The sequence below is a fragment of the Elaeis guineensis genome, chromosome 7, assembly GCF_000442705.2.
Source record: "Elaeis guineensis isolate ETL-2024a chromosome 7, EG11, whole genome shotgun sequence".
Lineage (NCBI taxonomy): Eukaryota > Viridiplantae > Streptophyta > Magnoliopsida > Arecales > Arecaceae > Elaeis > Elaeis guineensis.
Genome location: NC_025999.2, coordinates 72049314 through 72075685, shown reverse-complemented (window position 1 = coordinate 72075685; position 26372 = coordinate 72049314). Strand labels below are relative to the sequence as shown.

At 38.0% G+C, this 26372-nt stretch overlaps 2 protein-coding genes across 2 annotated transcripts; one reads left to right on the top strand and one right to left on the bottom strand.

Moving 5' to 3' along the window:
• The first annotated feature begins 14599 nt into the window (after positions 1–14599).
• Positions 14600–17597, top strand: LOC105048988 (large ribosomal subunit protein bL27c). Its single transcript, XM_010928517.3, has 3 exons — positions 14600–14962; positions 17108–17209; positions 17299–17597. Exons 1-3 carry the CDS (start codon positions 14675–14677, stop codon positions 17473–17475), a joined length of 567 nt encoding a protein of 188 aa, XP_010926819.1. The 5' UTR covers positions 14600–14674; the 3' UTR covers positions 17476–17597.
• Positions 17598–21185: 3588 nt separating this feature from the next.
• Positions 21186–26144, bottom strand: LOC105048987 (non-specific lipid transfer protein GPI-anchored 1). The gene is made up of 3 exons (XM_019851585.3): positions 25724–26144; positions 21564–21623; positions 21186–21473 (listed from the first exon to the last, which is right to left on the bottom strand). Exons 1-3 carry the CDS (start codon positions 26064–26066, stop codon positions 21346–21348), a joined length of 531 nt encoding a protein of 176 aa, XP_019707144.1. The 5' UTR covers positions 26067–26144; the 3' UTR covers positions 21186–21345.
• Positions 26145–26372: the final 228 nt, after the last annotated feature.

Genomic DNA, 26372 nt, shown 5'->3' with positions numbered 1-26372 from the left:
AATAATTAGAGAATCCCAACCGAGGTGGGACCATGAGAAGAGTCAGCAGCACTCCCTATCTCCACTCAGATATCGAAGGTCTAGAACCCCTCCTCGAAATCATTAGACAAGGAGCCCTTTTAGAAGGAGGTACGTACATCTCCATCAAGAAGGTTCACAAATTACATGCCGCTAAACACCCCCAGAATCTAGGTGTTGATGGAGATAAGGGATCGATTCTCTAGGGTGAGAAGGATGCATACTAACTCAGGTCAGTACGATATGATTAAATATTATCTCTACCACCACGATCATGGCCACAATACAAAAGACTACATCCAACTTCAAAATGAGATCGAGGAGCTTATTTGGTGTAGATGTCTGGATTGGTTCATCAGATATCAGTGCGAGCAGTAGGAAGAACAACGGAGGTCACCACAACCACCAGAGCAGTAGCAAAGAGAGCCCTCTAGAGATCGACTTATAGCTGAAATAATAAATACCATAATCGCAGGGCATCATGGCGGTGGGACGAAGGAACCCATAGAACTAACCAAGGATGAAAAATTGAAAAGCCCATTATTTTTATCGAAGAAGATGCACAAGGAGTTCACTTCCCACATAATGATGCGGTCGTTGTATCTTTGAATATAGCAAATTATGATATACACAATATATTAGTTAATAATAAAAGTTTGGCTGATGTATTATTCTATGATGCTTTATTTAAAATGGATTTATCCTCGGACCAATTAGGATAACTTGATTCCCCTCTCATAGGATTCACTAGGGATGCTGTTTCTGTTAAAGGAGTCATTATCTTAACGGTAGTTACCGATCGAGCCCCTCAATAATTCATAGCTCAGGTCGATTTTTTTGTAGTCCGAACGTCGTCGGCTTATAATGCCATCCTCAGGTGACCAGGTGATAGCCTATTTCGCAAGTGCACGAAATTGCTCAAGTAATACAATGATGAATAAGAGATCATTCCCATGAGGAATGAGTTTAATTACTAAAAATGAATGCTAATTCTACTAATATCTGAACGATCTAAACTGAATGATAATGAAAAATAAATTTAACTAAGGCTAAAATTAACTCTAAAGAACTCAAAGAAAGTTGAATCAAAATTCAATTGTTAAAGCACTAGGGTGTATCTGATTTTACTTGGACCAATTATTAATTCCAACTATTCTGATTAATAATCCAAACTTAATTATTAATGTAAGGATCAATAATCCTAAATTATTTAATAATCTCTTCCAAGACTTATTAAAAATGCTAATTAAAATCTATAATCTATCTTCCAATAGTAAAATAGATTTTAATTAATTCATTAAGCATAATGATTATTTTCAAGATCTCATAGGTCAAATCTTTTGCTCCCACTCTAATTATTATTCCTGTGATGCTTGTTATTAACTTCAATTTAAAATCTTCCATTCTAGTACCAATTGTAAATTAGAATCAATCAAGTACCAAAGATAATAATACTCAAAGTATTAAGTGCAAATAACAAGTAATTACATTAATAAAAAAAATAATATAAAATTTTAAAATTGAAATTAAATCCAAGCTACATCAGGTATCCTAGCTAAAAATTTAGCTCCTCATAATATTAAAATCAAACTCAAGTTTACTTGAATAAAAATCCAAAATCATCCTAACAATGAATTCTAGAAAATAAATTCAAAGTAAATAGGAAAAAAAATTAAAAACTCTGAAGGAATTGTAGAGCCGAACGAATCCTCTCTTCAAATCTCCCAGGTACTCAAAACTCTTTGTTTGATTTTTAGCTTTCCAAGATGATTCTTTCTCCCTACTTGCTAGTGTTTTGGGGCCCTTAAATAGGGCTAGGTCTAGGGTTAAGGTGATATTTTTCTCATAATTTTATTCTATGTATAATTCTTCTTATTTGGTATAGAATCTCCTCTCCTTTAGATAGACTTTAAGCAACCACCAGCCATCTACTCCTTATGCCGTCCCAAATTTTTTAATTTTATTCTGATTTCCATGGTAAAAGAAAGAAAGGAGACATGGTTAATCAGAGAAAAAGTATTCCTTCCCTCTGCAGCCTTCCTGGGTCTACAAAATCTGCAAAAATAAAGTAAGGTTTCAGCCATCTAAATCAGGTCTTCTAAAAATTGATCTCAATTCTTTCCAAGTTTGCTCCTCATGTAGAATTAGTTTGAACTCTAATTTTCTATCATTTATTCCTTTCCAAGATAGCTCTTTGCTACCCAAAATTGGTTGTCATATCAGATCTTTGCATCAAGAAAAACTAGAAAGAATTTGGATGTATCGGGTATTTTTTGTTGTGTCCAACATTGTTACCAACTTCAATCTGATGTAGCCACCTTATCTGAAATCTAAATTCAATTTCATAAATCATGTTCCTTCTTGCTTCTCTCAAAATTTTGTAGGATCTGGTCTTACTCAATTTGGAGTCTTGTAACTTATCTTTCAGGAGTCCTCATGCTAAAATATCCAGAATTAAGGTTGGCTAACTAGATGAGAGAGATTAATTACTTGATTTGTTTCCTACACCCCTGATTTCTTTTTTGGCTGATGGCTCCAATAAGGATGAGGTGTGGGATCCATTGATCACTTGATTTGATTATTCTGCTTCGAGATGGACTCTGATTTTGATGTAAGACCTTGATGACTCTGGATGACTAACCCTGCTGATTTGGACTCAACCAATTTCACTTAATTCGACCTTTAAAATTTGGTTAAAGTTTATTAGGTGTGACCTAGCTCAATTACCTGCAATTGACATAAAGCATATCAGGTTCTTATGTTTATTAAGTTAATTTTTATATCAATTTATTAGATTGATCATTGTGTTAATTTATTATACCAAAAATATCAAAATCATTAAAAATTAATAATAATAATTACTATAAAAATATAACACATCACTAGGACTGAATGTGCTTCGAGCCGTAGTGTCTACATATTGCTTAAAGATGAAATTTTTGTTTGAGTATGGTGTTGGAGAGATTCGAGGATATCAGACCTTGGCACGGTAGTGTTACACCCTCACTCTATAGGGAATAAAATCTCTTGATACATGTACCATGGACAGCCTAGACATCCGTGATGAATAGCTGAAGAGCATAGAGAACCGATGGGAGATCTCAAGATGATTCCACTAAATGATGGGAATGTGGAGCATACAGTTCTGATCAGATTAAACTTGGATAAGATAACGAAAGATCATCTCATTTTTTTTATAGAAAAATGTAGATGTTTGCATTTGGATACCAGCTGATATGCCAAGCATTGACCCTACAGTGATGTCCCACTGACGGAACGTAAACTCAATCTATCGATCTATCAAGCAAAAGAAATGAAGTTTTGCCCCCGAATGGTAGAAGGCAATAATTGAGGAAGTGGACAAGCTACTTAAGGCCGATGTCATATGGGAGGAAATCTATCTGGACTGGATCGCTAACATAGTCCTCATGAAGAAGGTAAATAGCAAATGATGAATTTACATTGATGTTACTGATTTGGATAAAACTTATCCAAAGGATAGCTATCCACATATCGGATTGATCAGTTGATGGACACTACTTTGGGACACTAACTCACCTTCATGGATACTTTCTTTGATTACAACCAAATCCAGATGGTGTCTGAAGATGAGGAGAAAATCATCTTTATTACTGATCGAGGTTTCTTTTGTTATGGAGTTATGCTCTTTGGCTTGAAGAATGCAGATGCAATTTTTCAGCACGTCATAAATAAAATTTTTAAAGATAAGATCGGATAGAACATGAAGGCCTATGTGGATGACATGCTCATCAAAAGCAAGTCCTTACTAACCCATATTGATGATATCAAATAGAGCTGTCAATTTGGGTTGGGTTCGTCGAGTTGGCCCACCCCGTCATGTAAATAGAGAGGTTTGGATTCATATTTTAGCAACCTATTTGAAAGTGGATCAAATGACCCATCCCATTTGAATTGGCAGGTCGAGGTGGGCTGACCCACCTCTTTTTATATATATTATATATTATATATTTTGAAATTACTACTGACCCCAAACCCAAATCTCCTTTTTTCCTAATCCCTTATCCCCTTTCATGTTTCAATAAGAAAGAGAGGAGAGACCCAGAGAAGCTGCTGCCCCTGTCACGTTCAGACTCCGTCGCCCAGTTTCCATCGCCCATAGTGGCACAGTGAGTCTCTTCTCTTTTTTTTTTGGTACAGCCCTGGCAAGCTCCTCCATGCTCTCTAGCACCCACATCGCAGCCCCCGGCTCCCCATTAGCTCCTCCATGGCCCCCACCTCCCTCCCCCCACCACCGACGCCCACATCCCAGGCCCCCGTGAGCTCCTCCGTGCTCCCCAACGCTCGTATCCTAGCTCCCCTCCACACCCACTCCCCGACGAGCTCCTCCTCCCTGGTGCCATGCTCCCATCCCCCTGTGGCCACATGCACCCCACCCCGGTGCTTGCACCCCACCCTTTGCGCCCCTTTCCCATGATGCTCTCCATAGTCACTGAACTCACATTCCCCCACCCCCCTCCCCAAGTCTTCAATGGGCTCCTCCGCTCTCGCCCCTCGCTCCCTCCCAACCCCTCCACCCAGCATGCTCGCGAGTCTGCCCCACCCCTCCACTCGGGCTTCCCTACGCCCACCAGCACCATCTGTAGAACCCTAACAATTTTTTTTTTAGAATTTTGACGAGTTAGCCCGTTTAACCTGCGGCCCATGGCGGGTTGAATTGAGTTGAAATTTTTTCAACCCGTCAGTTAGACAGACCAGCCCGCTCTGACCCGTTTACAGGCAGGTCAGGGTGGGTTGAGGTGGGTCAGGCTGGACCGACCTGTCTTGATAGCTCTAATCTCAAGGAAGCCTTCACCACTCTTCAAAAATATCAGATAAAGTTGAATCCGATGAAGTGCACCTTTGGGTTGCCTCAGGGAAGTTCTTGGGGTTCATGATTTTGGACCAAAGAATAGAAGCAAATCGTGAAAGATCCAGGCCATACAAGAAATGAATGCGCTAAGGACTATGAAGGAGGTCCAATGCCTCACAGAAAAAGTGGCAGTGCTAAGTCGGTTCATCTCTGGATCAGCTGAACATTGTCTTCCTTTCTTCTAGATCCTCAAGCAACTAAAGAACTTCTAATGAACCAAAGAATGCCAACAAGCATTCAAAGAATTGAAGAATTACTTCGCCTCCATGCCACTTCTTGGTAAGCCAGAGACCAATGAAGAGCTCTATCTATATTTGGCGATCTCTCCTATTGCAATAAGTGCAGTATTAATCTACGCATGGGACAAAATCCCGAAGTCGATCTACTACATCAGCAAGACTCTCCAAGATATCACAATCAGGTACATCAGGTCGGAAACACTTATCTACACTCTCATTATTTTAGTTCGAAAGCTCTGACACTATTTTCAAGCACACAGCATCATAGTCCTAACTGATCCACTACTTAAGATGGTCTTGCATCAGCCCAACACATCAGGTTGATTAGTAAAATGGATGATTGAGCTCACAGAGTTCGACATAAAATTTTGATCCCATCCCTTTATCAAGGCATAGGCCCTAGCAGACTGTATTTCAGAATATATGATCTTGCAGGATAGCCACGAAGTACCTGGGCCAACCAAAAGCTCACTGGAAGGCAAACCTAAAGAGCCCTGGGTCACGCATGTGGACGGATCATCAAAATTTATCGGGTCAAGAGCAGGCCTATTACTAATTGGTCTGAAAGAATTCATCGCCGAATATGCCTTGTGGTTTGACTTTTTGGCCACCAACAATGAAAAAAAATATGAAGCTCTCATCGTCAAGCTAAAAATTGCAAAATAACTCAAAGTATAAAAGCTAAGGATCTGTAGTGACTCTCAATCAGTGGTGGGACAAGTGAAGGGAGATTTCTTGGTGCAGGAGAAAATTATGAAGAAATACTTACAGAAAGTGAAAGATCTTATTCTGGTGCTTGTTAATTTTGACATTTAGCAAGTATCTAAATCGAAGAACTCAAGAGCTGACCTATTATCCAAGTTCACGACTTTGGCACTAAAAGATCTGCCCAAAGAATAGGAGACCTGCCCGGGAAGTCCTTATTTGAAGTCTTGAAGGAACCAAGCATAGAAGAACTAGTCCCAATATTGCACATTAACATCGAACCAAGCTGAATGGATCTATATATCCAATTCTTGAGAGATGGAGTGTTGCCATCGAACTCAAAGAAGGCTCGTAGAATCAAACACTAAGTGCCTCGCTATATTCTCTATGAAAGCAAATTGTATAGAAGGTCCTTTTTCTTTTCGCTTCTCAAATGTTTGCATCCATCCAAAGCTGATTATGCCCTGCAAGAGATACATGAATGGATATGCAAAAACCACCTAGGTGGTAAGTCATTGGTTTATAAAATATCTCAACAGGGATACTATTGGCCCATGATGCAGCAGGATGCAGTTGACTTCACCAAAAGCTGTGATCGATGCTAATAAAATACCAACATCTAATGCCAACCAACTATTCCACTGATCCTGATCCATTCCCCCTAGCCATTTGCACAATGGGAGATGGACATTTTGGATTTTTTTTCTCAGATGTCGGGCCCGAGAAAGTTTTTACTTGTTACTATCGACCACTTCACAAGGTGGGTGAAAGTCGAACTCATCACCAGCATTACCAAAGCTAGAGTAAAAGATTTTGTGTGAAAGTTTATCATCTGCTACTTCGGCCTCCCATAGGTGCTAATCATAGACAATGACTGTCAGTTCTCTCATATTAGTGAGACATCCATAAGCTAATAGAGAAGCTGAAGTGACTAACCGTACCTTTTTGTAGGGAGTGAAGGCCAGGTTAGATCAAGCCAAAGGATTTGGGTGGATGAACTACACATGTGCTTTGGACCTATTGGACCACTCAAAGGATACCCACAGGAGAGACTCCTTTTAGCCTCTTTTAGGATAGAAGCAATTATCCCTATAGAAATCAGACTCCCATCCGCACAAGTCAAGAATCATAACGACCAAGATAATGCGAAACTACTTTGGACAAATCTAGATCTGCTGGAGGAGGTCCGAATGCAAGCGCAAGTGAGGATGATAACCTACCAGCATAGAGTGATGCGATGCTATAACTCTCATATCTGAGGTAAGAAATTCAAAGCCAGTGACCTAATCTTGCACCGCATCGAAGTATCGCAATCCACAGAATGGGAGAAGTTGTCTCCAAAATAGAAAGGCCCCTATCGGATGGATGAAGTCATCAGAATTGGAACTTATCATCTCAAGCAACTGGATGAAATTTTCTTACTTCAGCCATGGAACTCGAAGAACCTTCGGATGTATTATTAATGATGTATTAATCATCTTTCAATAAAATAATTTTTTTAGGATATTATCGCTTTTCTCATGGCTTTCGAACCGAAGACCTCGACAGTCGCAAAATGAGGGCTAACCTACAAGGACTCTTAAAGGCCCCTCATTTCTAATTGAGTAGAGCCATTGAAAATTTTGACTGACTGAGAAGCAAAGGCTAACCTAAAAAGATCTTTGGAGGGCTAACCTATAAGAACCCTAACATGAGAAATGAAGGCTAACCTAAAAAGATCTTCGGAGGGCTAACCTATAAGAATCTTCATTTGAGAAATGAAGGCTAACCTAAAAAGATTTTTAGAGGGCTAATCTATGAAGAAATGAAGACTAACCTATAAGGACCTTCAGACGTTACCATTCCAAGCGATATGAATCGAAGACCCCGACAACCAAGAGATGAGGGCTAACCTATAAGGACCATCGAAAACCCCTCATTTCAAAATGAGCTAGATTTAAAGCTTCAGCTATTCAAAAGGCAAAGGGCCAAATCAAAAGGTCCCTGATGAACATTTATATGAGATTTAAAAGAGTTTGAGTTTAGACCATGCCAACAAACAAACCAAAGAAGACAAGGAAATATAAATGAAACAAGAGACTTCAATCTAAAATATTTTATTCCAAAATTTGTCTTATTACAGCAATTAAGTCGCAAAGAATAGATGACTACAAAAAAAAAAGAGAAAAAAGAAGAAGAAGAAGAATACATCAGTTACGTAGAGAAGATCTACCTTCAGCCCATGGAACCTTAGCACTTTGTAGACCTGATGCATCGTTAGCTGCTGAACCTTCTAGACTGACATCAACGGCCTTGGGCATCATCCCCTCACTTGAAGCTTCAAGAAGAGATATATCAATTTTGGGAAAATGTCATTTGACTGAAGCCCTACATTCTTTAAAGCTGACCTCAAAAGTTGTGGTGAATGATTTCATAGTCTAGAGAACCATCTCGAGTTGGGTAGCGGCAAGCCTGATCTCTTGCCGCATAATTTTGTATAGATGCTAGTGCATGTGGATTTCAAAATTTTTTTAAATTCAAAATGTAGCGAAAAAAATCAGATTAATATACTTTTAATCTTAGTATGCATTCATCATATGAAAGTACTTATGGATCTAGTTCATATGCTAAAATTAATATAAACTAATTTTAGGATGATTGAAAAAAATAAATCTTATTATATAAGTAAACCAACTATAAGAGGAATTGAGTTCATTCAGATGCTAGCAAGATTAACATAAACCCAGTAGAATTTTTTTAAATCTATATAAATTGGTACTTCATAAGTCCAATTATAACTAATCTAGATCTTCTCCCTTTATATGTGACTCCATGGGTTCAATTCTGTCTGCTAGTGAGACATACTATGATCTCTATTATAAGTATAACTGAAATCTCTTTCAGTGGATTGAAACAGTTTTACTCTAACTTAACAAGGATTATTGATCCAGAGCGATCTTATTGAACTCTCACAATCCACCACTGACATCTAGCAATATGTAGTGATAATCTAACAGATCCAAAATAGAATCTCTAGGTGTAGTTAATATATGATACAGTCTCTCTATCATGAGTCTCTACTCGATGACAGTTCATGGATAAATCGTCAAATCTCATCATCAGTCATATGATAGATCCAATCAGCTCAAGTCCAATAGTGATTTCAAATAAAATTTTTTTTTCATTAATCACACTGCTAGGTCATAGACTTGTGGACTCAGCTTCTCAAATCTTATAGAACTACTCCTCTCTATCAAGGTTGATAGATCACATCTAGATGTACACGTTGCTCCTACAGCTCAACCAACTGAACTCAATATCTATTACAAAAAATCATAATTGAGTCAATGCTTATGTGTAGTCAAACTACAGCAGTCTTACTATAAGTAACTATGATATTGCAGGTCAAAAGACTAATCACACACTATAATATCGAGATGATCACTAACGATTGAAAGAAATTCATGTAATCTCTCGTATGGTCATGCTCAATACTAGTTATTCTCTAACAACTACTCGCATTTGCCATTCAGTATCTCTACACTGTAGATTAGAGACTCATCTATCTCGAAAGAAGCGAACCATGCACCAATCTATCTGGATGGATTACTGTCCTCATGACTATCTTATGATTGAGAGTAATTTAAAAATCGATCATACATATCTCTATTTCTCAATAATTGAGAATATGTATCGTAACATCAATTTCAAAGATGATTCAAGGATACATAATATTTGGATGAAAAAAAAACTTATCTTTTATTGATTAAATTAATAGTTTAAATATAAATGTGTCATAGAATGAATAATGTGTCAGATAATAATTGACTTCTAGGACATACATTTAACATAAGGACCATCAAAAACCCTTTATTTCAAAATCAGCTAGATTTAAAGCTTCAGCTATTCGAAAGGAAAAAGGCCAACTCAAAAGGTCCCTGGTGAACCTTTATATGAGGTCTAAAAGAGTTTGAGTTCAGACCATGCTAACTAACAAACTAAAGAAGATAAGAAAATATAGATGAAATAAGAGACTTCAATCTAAAATATTTTATTCCAAAACTTATCTTATTACAACAATTATGTCGCAAAGAATAGATGACTACAAAAAAAAATAAAAAAAGAAGAAGAAGAAGAATACATCAGTTATATAGAGAAGATTCACCTTCAGCCTATGGAACCTTAGCACCTTGTAGACTTGATGCGTCATCAGCTGCTGAACCTTCTAGATGGACATCGATGGCCTGGGGCATCATCCTCTTGCTTGAAGCTTCAAGAAGAGATATATCAACTTTGGGGAAATGTCGTTTGACTGATGCCCTACATTCTTTAAAGCTGACCTCAAAAGCTGTGGTGAATGATTTCATAGTCTGGAGAATCATTTCGAGCTGGGTAGCGGTAAGCCTGGTCTCTTACCACATAATTTTGTCTTCAACAACCCTACCTGCTGGCATACTTTTTGCTAACTTAATGCAAAGCTCTACCATCATAGACCTCTCCTTATTCAAGGTTTGAATGAGATGATCAATGGTCTTCTTAGCCAAATTTAGTTTGCTTCGAAGCTCGATAATTGCTGACTTCTTTTTGTTTATTGAGCACTTGAGACAGTCAATTGTTTTCTGAGTCAAACGAAGCTCATCCCGAAGTCGACTTATCTTAATGGTCGAATCCCACTTGGCTTCTTCAATGGCTTTGGACAATGCTATGGTATACTCCAGCTTAGAGATCCTTTCTTGAGCCGCATGAAGTTCGTCGTGATAATGAGCTGCTTTTGCAGTTGCACCCCAAGTTGCCTCTCTTACCACCTTCATAAATTTATTGCGCTCTTTGGTCAGCTTAGACTTCTTTGTGGTGTGTGCTCTATCAGTCTGCTTAAGACACCCCATCAGACATATTATTTCTGTTGAAGCTTCATCATAGCCTTTATTTACTTTCAAGAACTTTCATTCTATAATAAGTTCTTTTCATTAATAAAAAGTTAATTTTACATTGACAGAAAAAAAAAAATATAAGATTCAAGTATTTACAACCTAGGCAAAAGGGTCGGTAGAAGAGCTTAGAATGGCTTCAGTTGGTTGTTTAGCCCCTCTGCTAGGCTACAGAGGCATCGGTGACAATGGAACTTCGACGATGGTTGATGCGGGCATCTCTTTGACCACCTGACCAGAGTGTGGCTACTCTTCAGCTATCATGGGGTCAGAGGGTAGATCATCATCGGCCTCTTCCTCATCTAGGAATGAAAGGTCCAGGTCTAGGAAGTGGGCCCTATCTTCTGACGGTAGATGTCTTGTCCGGTCTCAAAGGTTTTTCGCTGAACTTCACCTTTTCTTCAGTGAACTCCTGCAAAGCCTGGAAGGCCTCCACTATCAGATGCTCGACCTCGATGATTTGTCCTTCGACCTTCTTCTCAACATCTGTGACCTTGGCCCGTGCCACGTGCCATTTCTTCTTTTCCAAGACTAGATTGGCCTTGGCATTTATTTTGGAAGTTTCAGCCTTATCCAATGCCTCTTTCAGATATTTGGCTTCAACTTCGGCTACGGTCGTCTTTGCCTTTAATCGAGCTTCGACTGTAGCAGCATCCACCTTCTCGCACTTCTTTTGTGCTTTGGTGGCATCTGATCGAGCAATCCTCAATGTGTTGATGAAAACAGCAACATAATGACCCAATCGCATCCAGAAGAAAATGAATAAAAAAAAAAGAAAGAGAAGAAAAAAGAGCGAAAAGAAGGGCAGAACTCACTTAGATAATGGAGGTCATAACCTCCCTCTATTGGCTATTAAAACTCTGCCTCTCAATCCTATCCAGATCGGTGCGCAGAAGTATTCCCTCTAGTAGTTCATGAGTAACCCTCTAGTCTTCGAATGAAACATCTGGCAGGAGGAGGGTTGCACTGAGTTCTTGGTAGTTCGGTACCTCGGAGGGGACCAAACTTGGTTGCTTACCTCGAGGGGTAGATTGACTGCTCCCCCCAGCTTTGAGGGCAAGAAGGTGGTAAGCTTGGAAGAGTCTGCCTGAGCCAGAGCAGCTAAGATGACTTCGATCAGGACGGAAGAGACCCAGGAGGAGTTTGCTTCCCCTTTTCTAGCATCGGTGGTCTTCTACTTCTTTTGAGTCCTGGTGGCGGCTGAAGGCTTCCTCTTCTTCAGTGCATTCTTCTTCAATAGTTTAAGTTCTTCGAACCTCATATCTGCAACAAATTAAGATAAGTCAATACAAAAAAAGAAGATCATGGATATTGGGAGAACAACCAAATCGACTCTCACCTCTAGGGTTTGCCGAAGTAAGACCAATATTATAGAAGGTTTGCTCCGATAGCAATTGCTTCAGACAAGAAATTTTATATCTCTGTAAAATTTTGAAGTACTCTATGTCCTCTTCTCTTAATTTTGGGATCTGAAAAATAGAATCCCTTAGCCATCCTTAGTATAGAAGCCTTTAATCCTCAATGAAAGAGTCTGAAACAAACAAAAATCTATCCTTCCACCCATGAACTGAAGAAAGAGCTCACCTTATCAAAGCAGGGACCCCCTTGGGAGAGAGGCATACCACCAATCTTCGGTATGCCTTTTGATGGTGAAGAAAGATTGAAAAAGAGAAATGGTTGGTTGGACGTTAGTTAAGATGCAAACGGCAACAAAATCGATGATAAAATGGAAGGAGTTTAGGATGACAGAATAAAAAGATATATTGAGAAAACGAAAAAGTTCCACAACAAATGGGTGAATAGGTAGTCTAAGCCTAGCTCGAAATGCTTCTTCATACAATCCGAGCCAATCGGGAGGGGGGTTACAGACTCGACTGTTGGGGTCTAGAAGTCCCAACTCAAATGAAGAAATAATTCTGTATTGAGCCCAAATTAGACTTAAATCCTCTAAGTCCAACACGAACCCAATTGTGTCAGGTATAAAAAGCCTTCTGACCTCATGCTCGACATCCGATCTCACGAAACCTCCTCCTAAAGAAGGAGAAGATCCGGAGAAACGGTCTTCGCTAGAACTCTTAGAGTCTGCCATTAGAGAACGAAGGAGGAAATGTGAGTAAGATTGGAAGAAGTGAAAAAGGAGCCGAGAAAACAAAAGGGACTGAGGAGAAGGATCGAGAAGACAAAAAAATGAAGGGGAGAGTACAAAATCAATAAAAAAATAAGAGAATTCACCTACGATCGCACAACAAATAGAGATAATTGACCAGAGAAAATCGCCAACAACTTGAGAAAACCAAGAAAAGCAGGGGGCGGAGTTTTTCAAATATCCGGAGGAGATTGGCGACCTAATCAAGGGAAGAAGGAGAAAGATCTGGAAGTGTCATAAGGAAAAGACAAGACAATGATACAACCTCTATTTATAGACACGATGAAATGGTACGGCACAGATATGAATCATCCATGACTGTCGGATGTCTGACAATTGGCATGTTTTCATTGGCCTACGAGCTATTAGTTGGCTCATTTACAAGGGTCGTGCCCGAAATGATACACGCCTCCCTTCAAATTTCACAAACAGCTCCTCTTTTTGTTGTGTCTACTTATTGATATGATCCTTCACTTCGTCCAAGAATCATGGACATGTCATTTCAACAGAAGTAAGAGCATGCACCCCATGTCTAGGGCAGTTTCAACTCAATATACTCACTTCATCTGAGCCAACTTTGGTTCAAACTCGAGACTAGGAGGGTATGTGTTGGGGTTAATATGTTATCCAAGCCGAAGACATAACCAATTGGAAGATCCTGATAACTTCAGACCTTACCAATCCTTACTTTCCGACCGAACCACCCCAAGTAGTGCCTTCAATTAGAAAGTCTCTCGACTTCGGCCACCGATCCTAAATTCGGCCATCGATCTCAATTACCAGCACCAGAGAGACATCTCTGCCAGCCATGCAATCAACCAATCCAAAGTCCTTCAGCCGAACTCAATTCAATTCAGAAGTCTCGTGCATCTTTTCAAATTCAAACGATCGCGGCACGACAGCAGGCCCCAAAGTAGATAAGGCAGTTATAACTGATGCATTCCTAGAATCCTGATGCCAAATTTCACCACGTTGCGCCCAAGCCAGTCGGGATAGACCAAAAATATCATCTCCTAAACGGTCTTCACTTCTATTTATAAATAGAGGCTTCAAAAGGACTCTCAAGGTACGTACATTCTTTCTCTCGCATGCTCTTTCTCATCTATTCTATAGATCTAATTTGAGTGTCAGAAGGTCTCTGTAGGAACCAACTCCGATTAGAACTTGTTTTGCAAATCTTGCTGCACCTGCGGATCTTGCTCGACTCCAGCCATCCCAACTAGAGTCAGAAACCTGTTGTAACAATAATCATTGGAGATATCGCAACAATTAGTTATAGTAAAATTACCACAAATTATGGCGAGACATAACATTGTTAATTTGAATTCCAAAGAGGATTTCTTAAATAAGTCATAAATAATTTATAAATAATTTATGAATTTTTGAATGATGAGATAAATCCTTGATCACTCGGATTTTGGAAACCATGTCAAGATTCATTTTTCAATGAGAAGAAAACTTATAGTATTGTTGCTATCCCTTCCACCACCCTTCCACGTTAGATTGACGAGTCCAAAGGCCTTCCAATCTTCTACCAAAAGAAAAAAAAGGCCTTCCAATCCAATGGATCAGATCCGAGATCACGAACCTCCCACATGAAGTCACCCTTCGATCATCCTCCGATATTCTTCCAGCCATCTGATCTATCATGATATCTCAATCCACAACCTACTTCCCCCTTATCCATTTTTGTTCCCCCGGCCTCTCACCCTGCTAAGCGCTAGTATCTCTACCTCCTCTCGGAGTTCAAGCCAAGAAACTCATTCCAATGGCGACGGTGGGCTTCAACCTCGTCGGAGCCTTCAAAGACTTCTCCTTAGCTTCGAGCTCGTCCTCCTCCTACTTGAAGGGCGACTTCGGCACGCTCTCGCTCCGCCGCGGGGCCTCCGTCTCGTTTCCCTTGAGGGCTCCACTAACGATCGAGTCGGCGCACAAGAAGGGGGCGGGAAGCACCAAGAACGGCCGGGATTCGAGGGGGAAGAGACTTGGAGTCAAGATCTATGGCGATCAGGTGGCCCAGCCCGGGGCGATCATCGTTCGGCAACGCGGGACCAAGGTAAAGGCCCTTCTTTTGAAACCCTAACTTCCTTTTGCTTTACTTTGCAATTCTATATCATTCTTTCGGTTAAAGTTTGAAATTTTGTGGCTTTTGGTGCAATTCTTCTGAGAATTCTGATGTAACATATCATTTATAACAAATCGAATCAAGTTTCCTCTGTTTTAGTTTCCTGATAGGATTGTGATATCAAAACTTTGGGGGTAAAGAGGGAGTAATGTCTTTGAGTGTTTCGTTCATTTGGTGGTATCACCAGAGCTACTCGTTATTGTTATGAAAGCCTTATATAGTCATTCTCATGAGATTGTTAAAGTTAAACAGTGACATTAGAGGTGAAGGAGGGGTAGTGGTGGCTTTGTTTTTGATTGCCGCTAGGATGGGGGAAGGGGTGTTGATAAGAAAGGCCTTATGGTTCAGGATTGTCTGCAACTTGAGAGAGGTGGCTATATTTCTGTTACTCATGTCGGAGATGGATTTGTTAGTCTGAAATTATAAGTTGATGCCGCCAACGGTCATCTACAGTAGTTGTTTTGTTGGCTGATGCTTGTTCTACAGCCGGAAGTTTCTAGCCTTCAATGACAAGGTACAACAGGATGTAGATATGACATCTGTATACATTTCTCTAGAACACTGCAGGGACCATCATTGTTGGCAAATCTTTGGTTTATCCTCTACTATCCAACTAAACATGAAGGTTTTGACGCGATTCTTCTAAGGTTTCCTTGGACTAGAAAAATGTCTAGTTAAAGAGAAAAGAAAGCTGGGTATGCATTCATCTTTAGAGCATAAAACAAACGAGTCAGAGAGCTGAAATGCAAAAAGCAGGGAGAATGGGAACTGTAGTCTCAGTGGAATAGAGCATAAACAGAAATGGTTTGGTGTTCAAGAGCTGGGAAAACCAAAGAAAATATGATTAGTCTAAACCATTCCTTTTTTTTTTTTAAATTTTTATTTTTCAAAGAATGGGACTGCTGAAGCTTGATGATCCACATTTTCATTTTTGACCTCCTTTTTTCAAGTGAAGTTCAGCAGAGACTTTGAATTCAAGTTTTCATCATTATACTGTTAAGTGCTCCTGAATTTGGACCACTTTTAAGTAGGAAGCATTGTGAGGAGGAATCTTTTTCATTTTTCTTCTGCAAGGAAGGAATTGGGGTTACAGATGTGACACATAGATACCCGTTAGTCCTGGATCCATGGAATGCTACTGAAGTTTCTTTGACTTAGTGATGCTCCAACTTACTATTTTCCTTTAAAAGCCCTTTGATCAAAGTCGTGTGTTCTTGTGCCATCGCTGGATTTCATGCTTAATATTTTGGTTTGTGATTCTTGATCAAAGAATGATGCATTGGTCTTTCAGGCAGATTTTTGTCACTCTTAAAAATATATTATTTGTGACTGATGGTACGTCCGATAAAGTGGGATGTAGACATTTTTCTTTTTATCTGTCTCCAGTTTACTAGGCATATTCATATATTTATTTATGTGTGAGCGTGTGTAGGTGTGTATGCATGTATGTCTGCCTGCCTGCTTGTCTGTTTGTCGGTACGTACGTATGTATATGATCCATGTTACTTGGACTTTCTCGTTCACCTCAAAGAATCTACACATATGACATCTTGCACTCTTTATGTGCAGCTTCTTCTAGAGAATGGCACCTAGTTGGCCTTTCTAATAAGTCCAACCCACAAAAATACATAAGAAGAAGATTTGTGTTACTTATAAAGGTTGTTAAGGATGCAGGGATTGAAATAACTTTATGAGATGCCATAGTTTCTTGTATCCTGAAACTGATATTGGAGCTATGAGATATGTGTGTTGAAACATCTTAACAGATTATTCTTTTTATGTTTTCTGTTATGAATAAATAAAATGAATATGTAAATTTAGAATTTCCCTGCACATTCCTGTATTTTCTTTTTTTTTTTTTCCTTTTGCAAAGTCAGACACTTATAAGTCTGAATCTAATTCTTCCATCTGTGTCCATGCAACAGAGCAAATAATGTGCAAAACCTCCAGTTTTATAGGAATTCCTCACATTTGCAACAATTCTCCTGTCAGTGTTACTGAGAATATGTTATGGTTGTACCATTACATTCTATGATGGTTTGCTTTTTTAATCTTCAATTTATCGCAAAATTTCAGTTCCATCCTGGAAAAAATGTTGGACTGGGCAAGGATCACACCATTTTCTCTTTGATAGATGGGCTGGTCAAGTTTGAGAAGTTTGGGCCGGACAAGAAAAAGGTGAATTCGGAATTCTGGATGATATGCATTTTCATATATTTGTTAATTTTAGACTTTTCAATGACATGTAATCTGACATAACACAACAGGTTAGTGTTTACCCACGAATTGAACAGCCTGAGAACCCAAATAGTTACAGAGCAAGGAAAAGGGAGTACTTCCGGCTGCAGCGTGAGCGCAAGAAGGCCAAAAAGGAAGGTACTCTTTCTCCGCAATTGGTACTGGCATCAACAGTGGAAGTTTCTGACGCCACTCCCATTTGCTGACAGAGTGCCTGTGAAAATTTGTATTCAAACTAATTGGTCTATCTGGTTTTGCTTTTGCTGTGGTTGATGTGTAAATCAACAAATGCAATATGAATAGGAGAAGGCTCCAATTTTTCTTTGCTGCTTCTTTTTGCTTTTTTTTTTTTAATAAAAAAATCGGATTATATTTCTTTTTTTTTTTAAGTGGAGATATAGAAGTACAACTAGTAGTCTATGGTTATGGTTGTTAATTGAGGTGGTATGAGATTTGTACCCAACATAGTACCTAACTAAACTATAGGTGTAAATTTTGAAAAATTTTGAAGGTTTATGAGATTTGGAAGTTCCATGTTGCAGCATAGTTTTAAAGTTGTACCATACTGGTGCATTTGATCCTGGAGCATCAACATGTTTATGGTTCTCATGCTGAATTTGTTTTGATGGTTCCCTTTTTCTTCATAAAACTTAAAACTAGAATTGCTAAATTTCTGCATAGTGGCAAACACGAAAATGTAATAAATATATGGGATTCTGGATAAATAAATAAATGATATACAAATAAAAGTTTTGTTTTAATTATTTTTTTCTACTCTATCATGTATAAGATAAACATAACAAAACTAGGGCTGCATAAGCAGGTCTTGATTTCAAAATAATGATCTTCTCTTTTTTTTTTTTTAAATGAAAAATTTGCAGCTTCGAAAATTAAGACTTTTTAGAAGGTATTTGGTTGTTAAAATGAGATTGTTGAAACGTAATGATTTTAGTTGATAAGGCATCTTGTTGCGTATAGTTGGTAGGCTGCATGTAATTTTTAGTTTTTAAATATTTTGGTATATATTAATCAAAAAGTCAGATTAAAGGAGAGCGTTTTTGGTGTATTTGAAAGGTTCCACGTAACGATGAGATATTTGAATTTGACTGACGTAGAGAATCCTATAATATTGCCTGTTGGGACGAGAGGAAATAAAAACAATGGGGTAACTGGATGTCTAACATGCTTCAGAAGGAATAGGAAAGGAAAATATAGTGTGAGGGCATTTTAAGAACAAAATTTGACAGAAGGAATCCTCCAAGGAGTATTCTGAAATATGAAACCTCCTTTTCGCAATATAGTATTGGTGAGATCAATACTTTATTATCAAAATTAATGAAAGAGAGATCTACATTTTCCTTTCATGCTCTCTCAACCCGATTTTTTTATGCCTAAAAGAAATCGAGAAGCCTTATGATTTGAGATCCGATTTGACTCCCTCTACAATTTGCAGCACAGCAATATTGCACATCAACACACAGGAAGCCTCTTAGTCACCTAGGTGTCCCTTGGGGGGGAGTGGGGGAGAGAGAGAGAGAGAGCGGCAGCCTTACCTAAATACCTTAGATGTAATTGGAAGCATGAGAGTGGGAGAGGTCATTCGATAATGGGGAGCCTTGCCTCAAGCCCCAACACAAGAGAGGGCCATTGAGGGTGACAGTCTTGGCAGGGATGGATGTAGCAAAGTATAGGAAGTACCAAAATCTTGTAAGTCCCATTTTATGTTTTATTATACTTTCTTTTACTTGACTTATCAATTTGGTTGTAACAAGATGGAGTTTTGAGTGGGCTATGGGGGCTTTGGTCATTGTAGTGGGATGTGAGGGTGTGGGCGTACAAGGAAACATCCAATGAACCGAAGGCAGATGGTAAAGAAGATTCTTGGTGGCAGGGAGGCTCATGCCCCCTCCCACCCCCTTCATTATTCCCGTTGCCTTGGTCCCTGAATGAGTGCATGGAAGATCACCACCTTTTGTTTTCACTTGCATTGAAAGTTTGAATTAACTAAGGTTGCCCATGGAGACAGATTAGAGGTGCACCAATAATCCTTCAAGGTTAAGTGGCTATTGTTTCTATTTTCTCCCCCAACTTTTCTTGCTAATAGACAAAAGTAACGAAAAGTTTCCCTTCCTCCCTCTCTCATATGTACATCCACAGATACAAAATTAACCTGATTTCTTCGTATTGAAAAAAATTCAAAGCACCATCACATATCATTATTAGTATTATGTCTAAATAACTCATTATCTTTAGTCAAAGTTAACCTGATCTTATTATACATACATATATTATTATGTCTAAATAAGTCATTGTCTTCAGTCAAAATCAACCTGATCTTATTATACATACATATATACATGCATACAAAAATTAATCTGATTTTTTACTATTGAAAAAAAAAAAAATCAAAGCACCATCATATATTCTTAGACATGATACTAATAATATCCTGATTTCACACGTACATGCCTACATCTATACATGCAAAATTGACCTGATTTCTTATTATTGGAAGAAATTCAAAGAACCGTCTTATATCATTATTAATATTGTGTCTAAATAAGTCGTTATCTTTAGTCAAAACTAACCTGATTTCTTATTATTGAAAAAATTCAAATCACCATAATATATTATTGTTAGTTTCACGTCTAAAAATGTCATTATCTTTAGTCTGCATTTTCTTATGGGAACCAGCAGAGCTTCTAAGTTTCTGCTGATCTCCAGATGTTTAAAATTCAAATCACCATCATATATTATTATTAGTTTCACGTCTAAAAATGTCATTATCTTTAGTCTGCATTTTCTTATGGGAACCAGTAGAGCTTCTAAGTTTCTGCTGATCTCAAGATGTTTTCGTTTGAGTGTCATCTGGTGCCAAAAAGAAAGCACTGATCAAGAACTAGGTTCACCTTTGTGACACTTGACACTTGAATTATCTGGAGGCCACAACTCTAAAGTCAGGAAGCAAGTGTTGTTTCCATATATAAGTGAATTGTTGACAATCTAATCAATCCGGCAACAACTTGGCTTTGTGGAGTAAGAGATACAATCTTTGAGTTCAAAGATTAAGATTATACAGTATCAATTTTTTGGTTTAGTGAAAGTTCAAAGAAAAGGGACAAACCTGGAGTAAATAATTGAAGAGACCCAGTGTTTTGCTGCGGTAAAAAAACAGAGACTTTTAAAATGGAAGAAATGATGTAATACAGGATTTGCTTGACTGCGACTTCCATTGTCAAGTCCATGGAATAGAAATCTCTTCCATATAATTAGATCTCGAAGGCCTTATTCTATGTAGACCAGGTATCTACTTGCATTGGTGGAAGACTAGCAATTCTAGCGGTCTCCTATATGTAGAAGAGCTGCAGAGAAATGCCCTTCAGTTTGATTATTAGAGGATGGTGACTTTGTTGAATACCTCAAGCTTCTGTTCTGTGACAACTGAACATAACCCTTGGACGCGACAACACACCATTAAATTTGGAGTGGACTGTGCTTTAATATTGTAATGCAACATCAAGGCTGATGGTCTATGCCAACTCTTAAATCTCCAAGGTAGTGTTGAATATGCTTTAATGTGCTCATAGTGGATAACCAGCTGAAGCTGTGGGATGGGAAGCACCCAAGTCTTATTTTCTGACACCAGTATTTCTCACATGCAATGGTCTTGAATTCAAAAAAATGGAAGAGAGATTTACGGGAGAGCAAAAGATTGCTCTCCTTCTCTCTCTCAAATTGTATGAGCCTATTTCAGAATTATGGGAAGGCTCTGCCTTTCGGAGTCTGGCTTCAGTATGTCCCAACTTGGGAGTTTTCTTTATGTATGGAGAAGAGATATAAGAAGTTTGTGATAGTTCAAGTGATTCATAAATCTAACAGTTGAATCCAAAGGTAATAGAGTCGATGGCAGGATAAGTTGGTAGAGAATTGTGGCATGCTAGCTCTTGTTAGAACTCCTGATAGTCTCAAAAAAGAAATCCAGCACATGACCTTACATGTTACATATTGTATCTCATTCAAAAACATGCATTAATGTTCCACACAAAAGGATATAAGAGTAAGTCATGGCAATTGCTTCAAGCCCATATTCCGAAGATGGATAGGTAGATTGCAGAGACCACAGCAATGGTGAAGGTACCATCAAAACAGTTCTGATGCATGACGACTCCAGATGTAGGGGTAGCATTAGTGGATGCTGAATTAGCTGCATACATATGTTGACACAATTTTGACTTAAGAAATTACTCTGGAACTACTGTAAGCTATAAGAGGGCATAAGTTTTATAAGCTTTACTTTTAGCAGTGCCATTGAAGATAGAATAGTCTGGCGAGCTTGGAGATATATTTAGAAGTTCTGTCAAACAAGTCAGAAACAAGAGAGAAGTGAAAGAAGATAATAAAATTTGTTTAGTCATGATTGACAACCACCACTGGTTGTTTCATGTTGTTAATATGAATGACAAAATGATTTCATAGTTTGTTTGAGAAAAAATGTCTTTGTAATTAAATACATTATCATTAATTTTTATGGGTTCTGTTCTTTCTTAAAACTTAACATTAGTTAGTGCAGAAACACATATTATAGGTGTTATGTAATCAGTGGTTATCAACTAAAGAGCAAACCTGTCACTAAGTATGGTCATTTCTAACTTTGCCATTATCTGGTGCAAATCTGCACTAGAATTTGATGGCTGGTATCACGTTAAGCCGGTCAAAAATTGACAGTCTTTTTTTTTGGCTAGAGAAGCCACTCCAAAGCTGAACAAATTAAGTTCTGGATAGTGGAAAATTTAAGTATGTGAGTTCCTAGTGGCACGTAATTTTGATGTTGTTCCATAGTCAGATTGCTGGAATTCTTCAACATAGACAAAAGATCACTGAAAAACCTTTTTTCTATATAAAACGTTTTCTCAAATTTTCCAATCTTTTCTCTATTTGATTTGGTATCTAAAAAGTGAAAAGGATGTTTTTAATGGCTCGAGGACCAAAGCTGTAAAAAGAATTCAATGTGTTGCAGGCTTAGGATGGGAACTTCCTGCTCAATATTAAAGCCTTCTAGTTTCATCTTGTGGATTCCATCAAGTTGATTTAATATTTGATAGAGCAGTTAAAATATTGAAGTTGATTTTTTCGATTTTAAATACAAATTAATCAAATCTGTTAAAACTTACAACATCAAATGTTCAGATCTGAAGATTAAAAAGATTGATATTTAATTTCTTCCGCCGCATACCAAACTAGTAATTGGTTTCATACTGTGAATTGGGATGTGGTTTGCTGGCATAAAAGATGATGGTTTTAAAGCTGATAAAACTTAAAATACTGAAATAAAACAAGAATTCAGAGGAAGGCTTTTAGAGGTTAGTGCTTCATTGCATTGATATTAACAACTCTTGTAAATCATGGAAAATTTCTTTGGGAAAGTATCTACATATTGAGACATGGAGATAAGCATTTGATGCCTAGAATTGGTTGAATATATTTGTCATCATATTGGTTTAATATGATGTCGTTTTGTTTATTTCATTATTGCCTAGAATGCCAGTGTTATATTACCTTTTCAATTCCATCAAAAAATATTACATTTTCAAGAAAAGTAAGTTTAAGCTCAAAGGAATATGTTCATAGTTTAATTCTGGTTTGTTGATTTTTTGATGCTAGAGTTATAAAGATGTTCATTTGTTCTGATCAATTGCTCGTTGACTTTTAACACTATTCTAATTCCGAGTTATTTGTTGAGTGAGAGTTCTGGGTTATCCAGTTAACTTATTTCAAAAAAAAACATGGGCAAACATATCTTTCATTTGGGTTTTATGTCGAGAAAGAAGTATTTGACTTTTAATTCCTTAGTTCAAAAGAAATATAAAGCATAGGATGGATCAAGAAGTCTGTAAACAATAGAAAATGCATTAATCAGAAGTAATTAACACAATTCCTGTTGTTTTTGGCGGTATGGAACTAATACAAATGTGTCATTCAACCAATACATTTGTCATCAAATGTGCCATTTAATCCTTCCGACTGTTGTATGTAAATGTGACAGCAGTCTACAATATAGCTTCAGCCACTGTGGTTTTAATTCTGGGCGTGCAGTCAATATTAGATGAACATGAAAGGAGAACTGGGGGTTTGTTACGGTTCACAAAACAGCCATTATACAGCAATTTGTATAGCCCCAAGTTATGTATATAATTGCTCTTTTCAGTTAATGACATTATAATATTGTTCTACTAGTTGACATGAATAAGGAACATAAATAAAAATACCCCTTTTTGATCTCAGATATCCTTGTCAGTTTAAGGATAGCATTTTATTCTGAAAACAGAGACAATCAAAAGTTTTTATTTTTTATTATCCAATATTTTGTGTCATTGATGATGTAATAACTCATGAACTTATCCAAAAAAGCTAGCTGGAAGGTGTTATGTAGGTTTCTTGATCCTCACATACTCCTCCTATTTAAGTCCCGACGTCCTTACCAGGCTAAGGATTCAAATTCATATATCCATTCATAAATACCATGATTAGTTCGTAGTTAGCCCTAATGAACACATGGTGCAATATCCCTTAGTCCACATAGGCTATAGGTTGGGTCAGCTCTGATATTATTTGTAATAATTTAGGATTTCATTCAATAAAATTAGTCGGAAGGTGTTATTTGGGTTCCTTGGTCTGTATAAGTATTCAAAATCTTTCCAGCGAATAACCGATGTGGAACTAAATACTCATCCGTATAGATCTTTACAGATGACTTATAGTCATAATAGCATTTTCTTAATTTTTTCAAAATGCATCATGCGTAATTTTAAGTAATGTTGTAGCCTTACGCACATTCATCTATCTAACTAAATATATTTCTAAAAAATTAAAGGCATGTTTGATATCATTGTTGATTTTATATTTTTGTTTCTCTACAAACCAGTGAAATGGATGTAGACCGGTGTTGTATATTGCATTTGCACAAAATATCTGCTATTCTTTATTTTTTAATTATTTTTATTTTCACCCTTTTTTGGAAGCAATAATCTATGCTACCAAAATCTCAAAAGATTTTACAAACAATTTTGGAAATGAAAAAGCCTGTGCAGTCGAGTTCACTCATCTCCAAAGGGTTTTTAAAAATAAAAAGAGAAAAGAATATGACAAAGAATTCCTAAAAATGACAAAACAATCGGCTGAATATCTGAAGCAATAATCACAAAACCATATGCTGGGAGGTAAAAAAGACAGCAATTTCTCCTATCTACAAAACCAATAAAGCTTCCCCTAATTAGACTCATCACTTTTGGGAGCAAATTTACGTTGCAATGGTGATATCATGTCATTATTGTAACAAACTAATCAACAGTCGGAAAAGACTGAAATACAGAAAGGTAGTGTGGGATATTATGCTCGAGAATCGATGAAATACATGGCAATCAATAAAATGTAAAGGCTTTCATTGGTTTGTTACAAATTTAACATCGTATCACCGTTGCAACGAATATTTTTTCTCACTTTTGGTACATTTGATACCATGGTAAAATGTTTCAAATTGCTATAAATGTCAGAAGGCATGCAACGGATGCACGAAACAATAACATAATGCAACAGATATTTAACTATGATATGAACCCTAAGTACTTAATTTCAAAATATAATGAAGTTAAATTTGATTTGATTGCACTATGTGAGGGCCACCATAACCGCCCATCCATCCGTCTACTAAGTTTAAAATATATTACTCGAACAACCATCATGGTCCATGTTCTGCTGCAAATCTGCTCATCTTTAAATTGATCTGAATTTAAAGATGCTCCACAGATCCGATCATACGGAACCATACCCAGGCCAAACAATTAATCTACCCCAAAGACAGCAAACTATTGGAGCTATGAAATATGTTGCCCAGAAATAGGATTAGTCAGGTCCAGTTAAAATATGAACCTAACCTGATTCAATTAGTAAGTCTATTGAGCCGACCTGGTCTGACCGGTTCTTTAGCAGAGTCTTAACCCAACACAAAATGAATCGAAACTAAACTGACCCTGACCCTCACTGCCTAAAAGAGAACTCAAAAGGACTCCTAGACTTTTCACCACAAACACAATATGGCTGTAGTCTGGTTGGCTAAGTTGATTTGAGTAATATCAGGTTAGGACTTTTGCCATAAAATACAGCTCAAGTTTGAGTTGTCTGTCTCAGGTTAGGATCCTTTGTTTTTTTTTGAGTTATGCCAGTCTAGAAGTCCTTTCATGGAGATTCTGATTTGGTTGAAGTTCTGGCTTAACTAAGATCCAGCCAGCTGCTTGAAACTGAGAACAATATTTTTCATTTCAAACCCAATCCAGATAAGAAACATTTTGGCTGAACCTAACACACGTTGCAAATCTTGGGAAAAAAAGAGATGCATGTTTCGGAAATCTCGCTGCTAATAAAGATCACCTAAATAGCAGTAGTTAGGAGTGTTCTTACTAGGGCAGTCACTGACGCTGGCGTTGGCTAGCTTGCAAGCCTGTGGAAGCTGGAGGAGCCTATCGAACTGCAGCCCAAGACTCTTGATGGTCGAGGATCCGGCATGCGTCTGCTGGATGATGTAGCAGAGGCAGGCAGCATCTTTGTTTCGGATGTCGGTCACCGAGCTGCAACACTGGCTTGTGGGTGTGTCGGTCTTGGCAGCGGCAAAGTCCAGGCAGCCGGTCAGCTTCTGGAACTCCGGTGCACACTTACTTTGGAGGGAGGAGTCATCGGAGGAGGCCACCACCAGCAGAGATAAGAGGAGGCAAGAGAGGAGAACAGATTGGATACCACCCTCCATTTTCCTTGAAAAGCTAATATCTCTGAAGGTGTAGCTGGAGTTGTGAATGTATGGCAAGGAGGGAGATATATGTAGATGAGCATGTATGAAAGGCAGCGAGCATTGAATTGGGGTGTTGAATGTGAGGCTGGATTGGTGGTGATGGGCTTTTAATGAGGGGCTGTTTTGTTGTGTTTAATGGTGAGTAGGTGGGGCAGGTTCTCTAGGCACGGTTATGAAGATGACTTTTTAGGAGAGATCTTAATGAGTCTTTGTTGTTCGCTCTTCTATGTTCTGTCCTCTAACATGGGTCTAGTGTCCTGGAAC

Bases quoted from the DNA above. Each gene is read 5' to 3' on its own strand.
- LOC105048988 (XM_010928517.3), top strand. From the start codon at position 14,675: ATGGCGACGGTGGGCTTCAACCTCGTCGGAGCCTTCAAAGACTTCTCC. The intron at 14,963-17,107 runs GTAAAGGCCCTT...GCAAAATTTCAG, and splicing joins TTCGGCAACGCGGGACCAAG to TTCCATCCTGGAAAAAATGT. The intron at 17,210-17,298 runs GTGAATTCGGAA...ATAACACAACAG, and splicing joins TTGGGCCGGACAAGAAAAAG to GTTAGTGTTTACCCACGAAT.
- LOC105048987 (XM_019851585.3), bottom strand. From the start codon at position 26,066: ATGGAGGGTGGTATCCAATCTGTTCTCCTCTCTTGCCTCCTCTTATCT. The intron at 21,624-25,723 runs GTAAGAACACTC...CTTGTTTGACAG, and splicing joins CAGCGTCAGTGACTGCCCTA to AACTTCTAAATATATCTCCA. The intron at 21,474-21,563 runs GTAAAGCTTATA...ATATGTATGCAG, and splicing joins CTTCAATGGCACTGCTAAAA to CTAATTCAGCATCCACTAAT.